This window comes from Cloeon dipterum, chromosome 4 (assembly GCF_949628265.1).
Source record: "Cloeon dipterum chromosome 4, ieCloDipt1.1, whole genome shotgun sequence".
In the NCBI taxonomy this organism is placed as follows: Eukaryota; Metazoa; Arthropoda; class Insecta; order Ephemeroptera; family Baetidae; genus Cloeon; species Cloeon dipterum.
Window position 1 is genome coordinate 1,972,042 of NC_088789.1, and position 14,806 is coordinate 1,986,847.

At 39.4% G+C, this 14,806-nt stretch overlaps 3 protein-coding genes across 4 annotated transcripts in view; 1 reads left to right on the forward strand and 2 right to left on the reverse strand.

Annotated features, from left to right (window-relative positions):
• Nucleotides 1-16: 16 nt before the first annotated feature.
• LOC135944181 (uncharacterized) lies at nt 17-4,462 on the forward strand. Its single transcript, XM_065490971.1, has 8 exons — nt 17-329; nt 1,720-1,932; nt 1,986-2,200; nt 2,256-2,324; nt 2,385-2,557; nt 3,724-3,894; nt 3,947-4,174; nt 4,236-4,462. The coding sequence occupies exons 1-8, from the start codon at nt 18-20 to the stop codon at nt 4,307-4,309; spliced, it is 1,455 nt and encodes a 484-aa protein (XP_065347043.1). The 5' UTR covers nt 17; the 3' UTR covers nt 4,310-4,462.
• A 603-nt stretch (nt 4,463-5,065) lies between these two features.
• Nucleotides 5,066-6,315, reverse strand: UK114. The gene is made up of 5 exons (XM_065488263.1): nt 6,100-6,315; nt 5,879-6,036; nt 5,645-5,713; nt 5,287-5,342; nt 5,066-5,230 (listed from the first exon to the last, which is right to left on the reverse strand). The coding sequence occupies exons 1-5, from the start codon at nt 6,162-6,164 to the stop codon at nt 5,162-5,164; spliced, it is 417 nt and encodes a 138-aa protein (XP_065344335.1). The 5' UTR covers nt 6,165-6,315; the 3' UTR covers nt 5,066-5,161.
• A 1,833-nt stretch (nt 6,316-8,148) lies between these two features.
• The window catches only part of LOC135943307 (prostacyclin receptor), a 28,962-nt gene continuing 22,304 nt past the window's right edge, over nt 8,149-14,806 (reverse strand). For both annotated transcript variants that reach the window (XM_065489773.1, XM_065489774.1), the window contains exons 4-6: nt 11,165-11,351; nt 9,683-9,927; nt 8,149-9,595 (exon numbers count right to left, since the gene is read on the reverse strand). In XM_065489773.1, coding sequence (XP_065345845.1) covers nt 9,308-9,595; nt 9,683-9,927; nt 11,165-11,351 — 720 coding nt within the window. In that variant the 3' untranslated portion in view covers nt 8,149-9,307. The remainder of the gene's footprint in view (nt 9,596-9,682; nt 9,928-11,164; nt 11,352-14,806) is intronic.

The window sequence follows — 14,806 nt, forward strand, 5'->3', positions numbered from 1 at the left end:
TTGTTCATTCAGGCCCCATGGAGTTAGAGTGTGGCGTAGGTGTCTGTGGCTCGTGGCTTCGGGAGCAACTTGCACTCCAATTGAACTCCATTTGGTCGAGCAATGGATATGCTGCAGCCGCGCAGTGGGCTCCACTCCTACACTACCTCTACCCCTGCTACATTCATCTTTATGAGGAACAGCCCCCAATTGAAGAATGCACAGGCGTATTCTTTGGTCTAATTAGCCAGCTCATGTCAAGCCACCAGGACATTCTCCTGGAAGATGTACACACTGGAGATGTTGAAATTATTGAACTGCAGATCAAAATGCCTTTATTGCTGAATAAGGTTAGTTCTTTTTCTTCATCGTACTTTTTAAAAATAGGTGGTTTGCCGTATTTTGTCTGGTGACTGGCGCGGCTTACTTAATTTTAAAAAATGAAGTTTGTTAGATTTATTCAGGCTTGTGATTTAAGGCGATTGCTTGCAGGCCGGATTAGCTAAGTCAATTTTTTTTTGCTCGACGGCGGCTGGTTATTTTCACTGGCGGCTGGCGTGAATTTCGATATTGCTTTACAGCTGGAAAACATGTTTTCTCCTGCACTTTTTCACTGGCGCTTAACCATACCAATTTCTATCTCTGCAACTGTTCGTTTTATTTCCTTTTTCAATGGTGGCTAGCACAGCTACACAATATTCAGAGCTGCCAGATAGCCCTTAATTTTGTAATTTCTCCCTTTGCTGGTATTTAAATGTCATGTAATCTGTTTTGCTAGTTGTTTTTTCCATAATTTTTTCAGCAAACTTACTTCATATATGCATATGGCAGTCAAACTGCAAAAAAATGCTGAATTTGGATGCTTGAAAAATATTTTCAGCCAAGCTGGTTTAACCCGGTCTTTAGACAGCTAAATTGGCAAAAATTAGGGAGTTAACATAAAAATATAACACAAGTAAATAACACATCTCCACCTTAAATTTAAAAATTTTCAGGATTAAAATTAAAATTACATAAATTTTGCATCAAAAAAAAATATTAACTATATTTTAGTAGTAAAAATCCTATTTTAGCCATAAATTCCAAACCAATTTTAAAAATGCCCGGCAAATATTGCCTGTTTTTAACAACCCTGGTTAAAACCGGCCGGTCAAACAATGGAATTTGTAATTTGAACCATTACATTTTTTATTTGAGCGTCCTATTGAGGAAGGTAGTCAAGTGTAGTTAAGAACTGCAGTGAAAAGTATTATTTTAAAAGTTGGGAAAAGACTGCTATAAACTCTGTAACACAAATTATCTGAATTTCCTTGGTCTGACTAACAAATAGCAACTTGAAATAAATTATTGATCTAAAATTATGCGTGGTAAAAACGGTAGCAAATTGACTAATTTATGACAAGAGCAGCGCTTTCTCTTGGATCAAAAGTAGAGGTCTGAGCCTGCCGCGCTGCTCCTAGCCAGCCAGCAATTTTGGGTCGCATGGGTTAGCCGCCAAGCACCGTGAATGTTGCTAAGCTGCACCAGCCGCCAATGAAAAAGGGGCAGAAATTAAAAAGTGCAGGAGAAAAAATGTTGAGCATTATCAAACTTAACGTTTTAAATATGGTTAGCTGCGACAGCCACTGCCGGCGCCTTAAATATCGCGGCTGAGACCTCTATCAAATGTACTTTTATCTCATTGCTCTTAGTGATGCTTAAAATTAATTAACAACTTTTCTTCATTTTCCCCCAAATTAGTTTCTGCAAGTGATTAATTCTGTACTTGACCGGATGAATGGAGATCTGTGTCACAAACTGGCTGAAATTTTCTTGTGCACCAACTGGTGCTTATTTGATAATTCATCAAATGAACTCAGCAAGACTCTTGTGACTGATGCTACGAATATTTACTCTAATTCGTGGCGACTTCACTACAACATGCTGATCACGTTACTGTTGAAACTGACTGGAGTAAGTGCAGAAGAATTTTATTAAACCAATTTAACACACAATATTTTAATTAGATCAACATTGTTTACGGCAAAGACTACATTTTTGAAACGCAAAACCCTGCTCTATCCAAACCATTCAAGACTTTGATCATGGTTCACCGAGCATTTGATCAAATGTATCATGCTCTCAGGCTTGTAAATGGAACAGCAGAGTTTAAGGAATCAATGCGTGAGGCGTCCACTATTGAGTTCACATTGCACCCATTTCGCAGTTACTTTTACTACATGTATGGTTACTACTCAACACCAGCCTTTTAACTGAAATATAATTTCTCTCTTTAGTCTGTCCAGGTTTTATCGCCATAAAATGAATGAGGAGTCAATTTTTTGCGTCTGTTGCCAAGTTTACTGGTAGGATTCCAAGTTTGGATGAAACTGTCAAAAACCATTCCATGCACTTTCTTATTATAGGACATATTGGCAAGCGTTGTGTAAAGCAAGAAGTCTGATTTCCCAGGAAATGGCTTTCCATGAACTGCCAAATAATAGCTTTGTTGCTGCATTCATCAGAGGAGATTTTGAAGAGACAAATTTGCTGATCGAACCAATCCTCCCGTATGCTCGTGTTGCTGAAGATCATATTGGTATGTTGATATTCTATTCAGTGTGTTTTCCGAAAAATTACAATTTTTGTTTTTAAGCCTCGGTGAAAGCCAAATGAATAGCACAGCTAGACATCTGAGCCAGCCACGCTGACTCACAATCAGCCGATCCTTTTCTCGAGCTGCTGACATTTTTTATAGGCTCAGCCAGCCAGAGTTTGCGTCTCTTATCATATTTTAATATTTTTATTGTATTTTTACGCGCCCTAAATTAAAATTCTTTGTGCCGTAATGTTTCTTATATATTTTTCTTAAGTATAGTTCTTACTCAATAAGTCGATAATGGTTTTTCGTAATACCTGCAACTTTGTGTAAATCGCAACCAGGGTTAGCAAAATCCTCATTTTCCAGAAAAAACAAACTTTTTGCGTTTTGCAATTTTGCGCATTTTTTTAAAAAAATAAAAAATTTTATGAAAGATTTAAAATTCTCATGATCGGGATACCAGTATACTAGCCACTCATGGTTTTACCAACAGACCCTATTTTTGAGAATTTTGACTTTGCATTATGTGTTTCGGGAGAATTCGGGTATTGACGATATCTGCAGTTTACAGCTTGTTTAATCAAAGTTGTGACTATTGAGTGATGCTGTCGTAAGAAGCACATGAGCCGGCTGCAAGCCAGCCGAGCTGACAAAATTTTGCCAGCTAGCCGCTGACGTCTGTTTTGACTTTGACGGCTCGGAGCCAGAAAGCCAGCCGCCGGTCGAAATGTGGGTGGCTGACAATGAGATGTCTAATGACATGTCATTCGCTGGTCTTAAAACAAGAAGTGCAAATAAGCATTTACATGTAATTTATAGTTAACTATATATGAACCTAAGCCAATCGCTCAAACATTGGCAAATAAATGTTTTAAATAATTTTGTAGCTGTGTGTTTATGGAATTGGAAGAATGCTTGCAAGAAATTGCCTTGTGAAGGGAAATGTTCAAGCAATTTATTCAACTGCTGGTCGCAGTGGAAATAATTGAGATTTGTCACACGTTATTATTAATAAGAATATCTCAGGTTGGCCAGTGACAAAATGCCTGATATTGCCATGCATATCGTTGGCGTGACATGCTCATTTTTAAAAATGCTTCGTTTCTTAGTTTTAGTTCTATTTATAATGTCTTTTAAGATAATTTTCATAATTGCTTTCAAAGAGATCTACAAGACGGCTAGTGACATGGACTGGGAGTTTCCGTTGATGGAAAATAATGGTCAGCCGGTGGTTAATATGAGCGACTTCTCTGGTTTTACGGACTCTAAAGGCAGTGATGATGGCAAAAAGAAACCAGGAAAGGCCAAGAAAAGGTTTAAGCCTCCTAAGGAGGGTAAGTATTTTTTCAAAATTTTAATTATTTTTTTAATAGTTTTTTGTAACAGTTATTAAAGCCCTGCAAGACGCACAAAAACCTCCAAATAAAGCACTTCAAGAAGAAGAAAAACCAGGAATAGAAGCCCTGCAAGAGGCGCAAAAACAGCAAAATGATATTGAAAAGCACACTTGCAACTGGTGCAAGAAATCTGTCAACGAGAATTTCTTAACTTGTGAAGAATGCCTGAAAACTGAATTTCCAAATGTTCACTATTACTGCTCCAAGTCTTGTCAGGGTGAGTATATTGCATATCCTAATAACTGAATAGGTGTTAATTATGTTTTTAAAATTTTCAGCTGCCGCTTGGGAAACTTTCCATGAAGAAGAGCATTTGATTTCTGAGCTGATGAAAAATTTTGACAGCATGTAAAAATCGGAGACTGGCAACCCTTAGCGCTTAATGGCCGTAATGTGTTAAACTCTTTACTGAAATTCAACTTACAGTGTCAGTGGTATTTCCTTCATACTGCATCAAAAATGAGCATCTCATATTTTTTTGTGAGGTTATCTCAATAAAAAGATATCATGCACAAAGGAATTAAAATTTGTTTTCATTTGCAATACTCCCTAATTTTTTTTTAATTGCCATGTTTTGCAGATGAAGGCGGTCGCTTAATTGTGAAAGCTTTAATTTTATAACAAAACTTTAACTTGATTTCTGAATTGAATTATAAAAAAATACTGACTGAAACCAAAGCTGCCTGTTTAAAGATCGTGCCGCGCGAGACGATTTTTCCAGAGGTCTCAGCCATAGCCGCGCCAGCAGCGGGCAAAATTATGTCACGTGGGCAGCCGCCGTGAATTCTGCCTCGCGCCAGCCGCCGGTAAAAAAGGGTCAAAGATTAAAAGGTGCATAGGGGAAAAACGTCTTCCAGACCTTTGGGCCGCTAAGCACAGTCAAACTTCACGTTTAATGTATTGTCAGCCGCAGGTGAAAATTGCTAGGCAAAAAATTTGTCCAGCCATCGTCTTAAACCTCGCGGCTGAGATCTCTATATTATTCATTTAACCCGCCCACCGTCCCATTCATAATTTCGCACAGAAAAGCAAAGCCATTTAGGAATTTAAATTAAATTTTAATTGTTAGATGTTCCGTGGTTAAATGGAAGAAATGAAAAGTCATTGGTTTCCACTGTTGCATCATATAACGCATTTTTAATGGACTGCTATATGAGCCACAGATTTGATGCGCATATTAAACAAATTCTTCAATCTTTTCGGATTACAAGTTAGACTTTACGTGCTCCACCTCGCCAACTATGGCAATGGCATCAATCTCAATTTTGGCACCCTGCAATATAAAAAATTAGCATCTCATCAAAAATGAAATTGCAAAAGAGAGCTTACCAGAGGGAGTTTGGCAACTTGATAAGCCATGCGGGCGGGATATGGCTCAACAAAGTCTGAAATGATGCATAAGAATTGTGGTGATATAACCCAGAGGTTGGAAAAATATTTCTGAATATAAATTCCAACAAGTCCCGTTTAAATAATTTTGCAAAATATTTAATTGGCAGAATGCCTTTAAAAGCTCGCAAAAAGGATGTTTAATTTCCATCTGCGTTATGCGAACTTATACACTCAGTTTAATTTAAGTTTTTAGGCAGCAATAACTATATAACTTCTTATTCTCTTTACAATTTTTAATTTAAAAAAAATAGAAGAATTCTCGAATAAAAAAAAATTAATTAAAATTGAAACTTACATTGTTTGTAGATTTCGTTGACTACTCCAAAGTCGTTAAGGTCAGCCAGCAGAACGGTGGTTTTCACAACTGAAATTTTTATCAAAACTATATCAAATCTTAAAAATAATTTTTTTAACAATTAAGAGGTATTTTATATCATAATTAAATCATTGCGAAATACCATTAAATGCGTGATTGGATTGCCACTCTATCTAGTGAAAAACAAGATTTGGATATTTGAGATGTTCTTACCTTTTTCAAACGACGAGTCTGCCGCTTTCAGCACGTTTCCCAAATGCATGAGGGCCTGCTTGGCTTCGGCTGCGATTCCGCCTTCAACAAGTGGTCCCAGTTCAGACGTGCCGACCATCCCGGACACGTACACCAAGTTGTCAACTTGGATGGCCTGGCTGAAATTGTCCCATTCAGATAAGAGAACGCAGACGAAACTAAATAAACACAAAAAAAAATACCTGTACGGAGCCAAAGGCTTGGGCCCGAGAGCAGTGTAGATAGCTTTGCGCACGACTTTTGACATCTTGCTCAGTGGATATCTGGCAAAAGACTGACCGATCAGGGAGCGAAAATTAAGTTATATGTTTTCGTCTGGAGTCACAAGCCTCCAATTATCATACCAGCTGATCTTTAAAAGCCGGTGCTCATTGCTGCAACGCAACATAGGGGCCTGCTCTGACGGCGCTGGTCCAAGGTCAAACAGAGAGAGACCTTTGAGAGGCGGTGTGTCGCGCTCTCTACCGGGTTGAGCACCAAGTATGGACTCTTTCGAAGGAGATAAAAAAAAGTTGTCTCGGTCATAATAGGAAGAATTAAATAGAATAATAAATAATAATTGCAGCCTACCAATATGGAGTAAAACTTGAAATGGATTTTTTTATTAAATTTCCTCGTATAGCATGAAAAACAGCGATTTCAAATCAAATTTTAATCAAATATTCATTAAAATAGGCACGATGAAAAGTTCAAATAGTCTATACTCGATGTGCGCCAAGTTTTTGCGAACGAATTAAATTTATATGGAAAAACGAGGAGACATGCAGCAGCAATCGATTACTGCAATACGCGAAGCATAAGTATATATAACAACTGGAGGAGCGCTTGTCGGGCTCCCAAGACTCGATAAGTGTGTGTGGTGTGGCCAAAATCGCAAGATTATGAACCCATGAGTTTATCAAATAAACTCTATACCAAATCAAATTGAAACTTTGATGAACAGTTAAACGGTTTCACACTACCTGGGACAAATTTGAGTTTTCCAGTCGAATCGAGTATGAAGGCTTTCTCAATAATTGTATTCATAAAATTTATTCTTAAAGGTTAGAAGTCTTCGAATTCTCCGTCAAATTGCTCATTCAATCAAAACACCAGAGCGAGAAATTCATGAACTCTGCGCGGGAGTTGTGAATTCTAAACTGTTTTTTTTTCTTCTTCTGCGATAACAGAACGATGCGCAGAGCCCACGCACAGCTCAAATATCTCTCAAAATGCTGCTACCCAGAGAGAAAACATACTTTACTGTCGGAGCATCAAACTCGGCATCAGCTATGAAAGTCAAACATTCAATATCCGCAATATCCAATTCGAAATACAAACTGATATACACACATGTTAGTGAGTTTTGTCCTTTGCCCGAGGGCTTGTCTGGGAGATGCGATGAATACCCACACTTGGTGGAGTGCTTGATGGGGTTTCGCTATTGACTTTTCGAGTTGTACTCAGTAAAAAGGGATAGTTTTAAACCATAAAATTGAGGAGGTTAGCCTTCGCCACTAAAGTAGATATTAAAGATATTTTTAAGTAATCAAAATCTTCGATATTAATCAATTTACAACTCTAGTATGTTGTATGTTTGCATTTGGAAGCTTTATTAAAATATAAACTGAAAATGTTTGCTCAGTTTGAACTCCGCGCACCTTTTGTGTTTTATGTGGCTATTGTGCGCCAGTTTCCGGCTCGTGTAGGCGCTTTTCGTTGAGACGCGCTGCAAATCCCTTTCTGGCATCTTTTGTAGAGTGCTCGAGCTCCAATCTCTTGTTTTTTACCTTGGTTTCCGGAGGTGCAGGATCTCGGTTACCTCTGTGCTTCCTAGACAGACAGTTACCCTCATCGCTTTAAAGCACGTTTCTCCGCAGTACAGTCGACAATTATATGGCGCACCTGCGATACTTATTATTTTAATTAGTCGCCCGCCTCTTGGGCAGTTTTTCATCTCAGTTTAGGTCTTCAAAATAATATATTGCATATAAAAATACTCAAATAAAAAATGAGTACTAAATGGCTTATGTCTACGACTCTAAGATAAACATATTTTCCTTTTTAATTTACGCAAGGGCGGTGCCTATATCGCGTCTTGCCGGACGAATGCCAAGTATGGGACACGCTACATTGTATCAAGACAGTTGAAAATAAATTTAGCAAGAAGTGACGTGTGGTCAATTTTAAATAACTATAGGGAACGGAGGGGGTATTGAACACAAACATGCGACCGATAAAAACAAATCACAGCCATTTTTTACAATTTTATTTCAATGTAAAGCTACAAATAAAAATAATAAAAGTTGTCAGTGAACGCAATATCCGCCTCACTGTATGCACTGTTTAGTTTTCAAAACATCACATTGAATCAATTAACGTTAAACTGTACCTGAATCAGGATCTCCAATTCTTTTTTGTTAAAACACCTAGACTTATTAACCTCTAAATTTTTTTCGTTTGAAAACGGTATCTGGTCTCACTATATAGTTATTTAACATGAAAATCTCTGTGCGTATTTTTATAACAGGTAATCTTTGAGTGACGTGGTCCACAGCTACCCAAAAACATTTACTTATGTACTTAGTGGTATGTACAACAAGAGTATGATTTCCCCGCTGTGAACCCTTTCTATTAGACACCTCTCAGTGTACATGTTAAAAAATAAATACCATTCTGTACCAGCAGCTTAGCCTTCAATTATAAGTTACAAAAATTATATTCGTATTATTTTCAACTAATTTGTAGTTCTGCTGCCAATTGCCAACAACGTTGAACAATCTGAATAGTAGTGGCTAGTATCAATTTAGAGTCAAATGCACATTCAGCGATTTGTTAATGAGCAATACCATTTTAACTTACAATGTAGTTAGTGTCGATTGATTAAAGCCTCTCAAGGGCACATAACACGAACATCTTTGTATAAACTTTCTTGAAATAACTAGCATTTAACAGTCATCCTTACTACTTATTTTACTGATTGTACTCAAAGAAAGCTAATTAATGGAATGTTGAACTAAAAGTGACTTGTTTACAAATGGAAGTTGACTTAACACACCTTCGTTTGTAATTTTATAATTAGTTTAAAATTCAGCCATTTATGCATTAGTTTCCAGTCTCAGTTTTCAAATGGTGAAATTTCGAATATATAGTGTTTATTAAGAGTTAACATCAAAAAGCTAAAACAAAAAGGGGGAAACCAAAAAAGGCATATATCTGGACGTATTCTCTATCTGCACAAATGACCAAAAAGACAGCTTGTTTTAAATCAATGCCTAAAACAGCTTCTAAAATGCAACACTGATTTTCTGGAGGTAAAATGCACACAATAAGTTGTGCGTGAGAGAAAATCCACGGGCACCGTCTCATTTTGAGTCAGAAAAATCACATTGATCGCAGCAAGGGCCTCGCTCAAACGCGGTGCTCGAGCACCATGTCCGGACGTCTTGGAGCCGTCTTGGGGGTGGTGGCGTCAGAGGTAGTGTGCTTTGATGGGTGATCCGATACCGGATGGTCAGAGTGGCGGAAACTGGACGAGCGACACACGACCTTGAGGAAGGCTTGCACACACGGCCTACGCCGACACCGCAGTAGAACGTAAATATAGGGGTCGAGCGAGAAGTGAAAAGACATCAGCACGTCCGCTATCCGCAACAAAGGCGTGGCGTTCGGGTACATCCGAGACACTGGAATAGCGATCTGGAAAATTAATTAAATTGGGGGTTGAATCGAATGGATACAGAGCGCTTTGTAATTGCTTTTTTATAAGAATTATTAAGTGCAAACCATTTGAGGCATCCAGCAGACGAGAAAAATGACGCACAGAGCGGTCATGAGACGCACGAAAGCCAATTCCTCGGGGGTGGCAGCCAATGACTTGGAGGCGGCCAGACTCCGATAGTTGGAATGATGCGTGTTGGAGGACGATCGGCTGCTCACTCTCCGGTCCAACATCGAGCGCCGGCCTATGCTGCACAGAGCTCGCACCACTGCCAGATTGAAGCCCACGATGGCCAAGCACAGAAGTGATCCTTTATACGAAAAAAGCATCAAATTTAAAATTTTCTCCTTTAAGTAGCTTGAAAGCACAGAGAAATAGAAGGTGAGGAATTAAAATCGTGTTTGAATATATTTTCTTGTCAAAGAAAATCGGTATTGAATTTGCGAAGCACCATCTGCATTTCTCATTTTGAAAACAAAATAAACGATACAAGAGGGAGCCTTGTAATGCAAATTAGAGTTTATTTTTTGGCGAAATAAGCTGGAAAAACCGGTAAAAGCGTAAGAAACAATATAAATTTGCTTTAAAGACCGTCTTTGGCAAATTTTCTGCAAACCAATCGATTCTTGAGGGTCGAATTAGGTAAAGTGGATATTTTTTCCTACCAAAAAGTCCAGCGCGACGAATCCAGTCAGCTCTGATGCATGCGCACTTCTCGCATTCATACTATTTTGGCGGGGAAAAAAGGCTATACTTGTGCTACGCACGTCGCGCTAGACTTTTTGGTCGGAAAAATATCCATTCTACCTAATTCGACCCTCAAGAATCGATTGGTGTGCTCAGAAACTTCGTCAAAGACTGTCTTTAAAAACGTCTAAATAGAGCCTGTTTACCTACTCAAAATTCCCAAACCTATAAGTCAAATAACAAGATCGAATTTAAGTTAGTGTTTAAATAGTGCATCACAATTGACAGAAATTTCAGTTCAATATTGTTATTGGCTGCTTTGCGTAACGTTGTTTTCCTTCCCTAGAATAATATTTGCCCGCTTTTCCAAGCCGTTGAGGAGTTTACTCGAAAATAACATTAACTTTTTCGCGTGCGCCGCTTTGTGCGAGAGCCTTTCAACGTTATGAACGTTAACCTGTTTTCAACTCCTCTGGCGTCGTGGCACAATTGATGATCTGATTAATTAGCACGTTTATAAGCCAGCTATTATATAGGCACTTGCAGCCAAAGCGTCCAATTAATATTAATGACTCGTGCAGCGCAAAGGCGAGTCAATAGTTTTCCTATGTACTATATTTCACGCCGATCTCGTTCCCCCGTTCCTCAAACTCCGCCGCCCGAAATCAAAGTGGAAAAAGCAAACACGTCAAATCTAGATCGAGGCAGCAAATCAAATATTTCATCACTGTTACATACTCTATTTCGCGCTTGGGTGGCCGCGCGCGCGATTGACGGACGAAACGCGTTTGTTCTATCCGACAGATGGGAAATAACAAAGAGATAGAGAAAGAAGACGAGAATTTCGAATTTGTCCGTACCAAACGTGAAGAAGAGGTAGGCGTAAGCGATGCCGGCGGGGTCGTTGGCTTGTCGGTACCTCTCGCACTTGACGGGCGGCCCGGGCTTGTAGTACATGCCAAAACCGAACAGCGGCAGACTCACTAGCAGTACCACCAGGGCCCAAAGGGTGAAAATGCTGCGCTGGATCAGGTGGTACGTCACGTGCTGCAAACAGTCAGAGCGAACGGTCAATTAAGCCTCGAATTTACGCCGCAATGATAACATCAATAATAAAATAGCATCGTGGCACGCCAGCCTCTCTTTCCCTCGTTTTCATTTATTAATTGAATTCACGCCGTCAATATGCGCGCCGTTGGAGATAATCCCTGCCTGCCTCATTTGAATGTGGTGGATGGGTGCGTGAGCGCCTGCGGTGTGTGCCACATACAACCTGGTTGGCACGCCGCGTGTGCGGGTTGCATAGCTCCCGTCGCCACGTGGCTATCTCGTTACTCACGCCACGCTGCTACTATTTTGGCTAAAAGTAATTTCGGCCTCAAGAAGCAACGTTTTATCTCCTAATTAAACTCTTTCCTAGAAGCTGAAAAGTGAAAGTTGTTTTTTTTCGAGGCAAATGAATGACACTAATCAGCACAATTCAAAACGTCCTGACTTAATTAGAGAGCCAAAGAGACTGCTTCATGCCATAACCATATTTTACAGTCTAAATTACGTAATTTACGTTTTCGCAGGTGGAATGCCTGTTTTCTTTTCTTATGTTTACAATCCGACGTTTCGAGAACACAAATATTGCCAATATATTGACACAAAAAAGACAATAGCGTCTCAAAGTTTGTAGCAAGTGTCTACAACAATAAGCTGTGCAATACCTACAAAAGACATGTATGTGTGCGCAACGGAAAATGAGACCGCATTTCATCATTTGTATGAGTGTTGATTGTGAGCTGGAGGGTTCAAGAGCAAATTTTATATATTCAAATCCACCAGTAGTTTCTTCCGATTTTAATGATCTTGCGCTTTTTCTAGAATAATTTCTTTAGACTTGCTGAAAACAAAAATCAGTCCAGCCATTTTCCGTACAAACATCGGAAAATTTTTTTGGATTTAAATAAAGTGGTTTTTCACGATTCTACGAAGATTGGCTAAATCGATTTTGGTTTTCAGCACGTCAAATGAAAACAAATTAAGAGAAGAATGTAGAGTGTCACAGCGAAAGTGCCTTAAAATCGAAATTCTACGATGGCATCATTTGTTAATTGGAGGCTTCGAACACTTAAGGGCTGACCCAACTGGCGAATTGCGGTATTTATAGAATTGGTTCACTTTCGTTTATAATCTTGATGAGGGTAGTTAGGGAAATTCTGTTGATTCAGCAGCTATGTTATCAGGAAGAAGTTTCAAGAGAGATCGAGCTATGTGTTTTTGAGCTTAATTCTTGATTGCGCAAGCAGAGAGCCAGAACTTTGCGTCTGTTGAACACGTCAAAATTGAAAGCAATTGCTAAAGTTTCAAAGCTGAAAAGTCATTACAATGTATATAAAGTTGGGAAATCGACAACGCGGAAGCGCATATTACATTTCTTCCTGCAAAGGACAATATCGTGTGTGCAATATTGCTAATGGCGTCGATTTCGCGGCACATTAAACTCATCAATCAAGGACTAATTCATTATATTGCATGCCCTTTATTATTAATATCGCGCGGCGTCGGCGTTATCAACCCCCGACGCGCGCGTTCGTCGTCATTTTTCACGTGTTCGGTCAACACGTCATGACCGCGTTCGCAGGACGTTGGCCGAACACCAAAAATACGCGCCGCCAGGTGCGGTCGCGGTGAACAAAGTCCGCGGAAACCGATTCGGCTGTTCAAACAACGCAGCCGTTTGGCACGGGAGGCGGACGCTGGCTGCGCGCGGAATACACATCGTTCCATGGATAAATTAATTAAAGCGAATTCCACAGTAACTCGACTGGACTCTAAGCGAACGAAGACAATCAGACAAGACAGTAAATTCCAGGCCCCTCCCAGTGAATGTGTGTGCTTAAGACCGCATCGAATCCCTTTTCTGTGGCGAAGGCCACCAAACACAAACTCATTTAACCCTTTTCCGGAGGCGAGGGATATATTGAGTGTCGCTCACTCACTCACTCACTGCCGGCTGGGGGTCGAACCAAGGCCCTTTTTGTGATCAGACGGGGTTGGATGGATTTTGCGTTATTTCTCTTCCTCTATCGGGGAGTCACGCCGCCCGATGTTTGACTGTTTGACAGGCAGCGAAGAGGAAGGCAGGTGCATCCGCGAATTTAATTAATGACAGCTAGCGTACTCGATTTCGGGGGACCCTGTCTGTCGGTGCCCTCAGGTGCGATTTCGCCGATTTGCAATTCGCTCACGTGCCCCGGCTGTATTGAGTTTGTAAACACACTCGCGCTGCCTCGTGCATTTCTAATGAGGCTCTCGCGCAGTTTTTTTTCTGCGCGCGATGGATCGTCTGGCTTCTCAGCGAGAATCTTAATCGTAGGCGTGCGGTAGGAATTTTCCTGAAAATTGCAGACGGTCGCGCCCCGTGCCAAGGTATTTACGTGGGAAAATCGCGAGTAGAAAAGGGTTTGCGCTTTTGATTTTGCACTATCTCCGTTACAATTGACGGTCGTAAAACACGCTAGCTGGCAGACGAATAATCGATTTCGATCACTTGTTGAATGAAAAACTTCGTGACTTTGACCATTTAGGGAGATAATCAAACACGTAGTTGCTTCGTCAGGAAAGGAGGGGATTTATAAATGAAAATCTTTGCTTTCGTAACATAATATGCAAATTACATATGATTATTATTCAAGTACGCATAGAAGAATATGATGAAATTGGAAGAGAAAAAAGGAGGTTGAAACTAAGAAATAGAAGATCTTACCCAATGCATTTTAATATGCACTTTTAGAATAAATAAACAATGTGAGTTTTTTCAAAGGGAGTTTAGGTTGAGTACTGCTGATGCCTATAGTTGGAAGAGTTGGAATTTCTAGATTATTATTTTGTCTGAGCGCCATTTTGCGTTTTGACATTAAATGAGCACGAATTATAAATTTTTAAGACTTTAGAGCCACACAAAAAACAGTTTTTTGGAACCAAAACCATCTAAAATTGAATAGAAGTCGTTGAGAATCGCATTTGGACATCAAACACTTGTATTTTGTTCTTTTTATTTATTTTATTTCATGTCGGTATCAAATGTCAGCACATTTGATGTTTATTTGACAACCTATAATAATAGATTATTAAGCCTTTGTTTTAATGGATTTCAGGCTTATGCGTAACTTAATTTGATTAAAAAATAATTGCAAAAATGTCTAACTTTTTGGATTAATCAAGCCACTATAATCAAGGAAAATATCGGCACTCTAGAGCTCATTTTACACATGAAAAAACACCTTAAATCGTCTAAATTTTCTCAAAAACTGTCTTAGAATCATGTGAAAACCCGTGTCTTAAAATGTCGTCTTTTTCTTGGAAATTCCCATCCCCACTGATGAGGTCTGAGAAGTCGAAACACGCTGCACCGCATAAATGGGAACGTGTGTGATGCGAATTTTTCTTCATCCATCCGTTTTTATCAGAGGAGCCAATTAAGAGTCTGGCATATATAAATGTATTCATCTTTC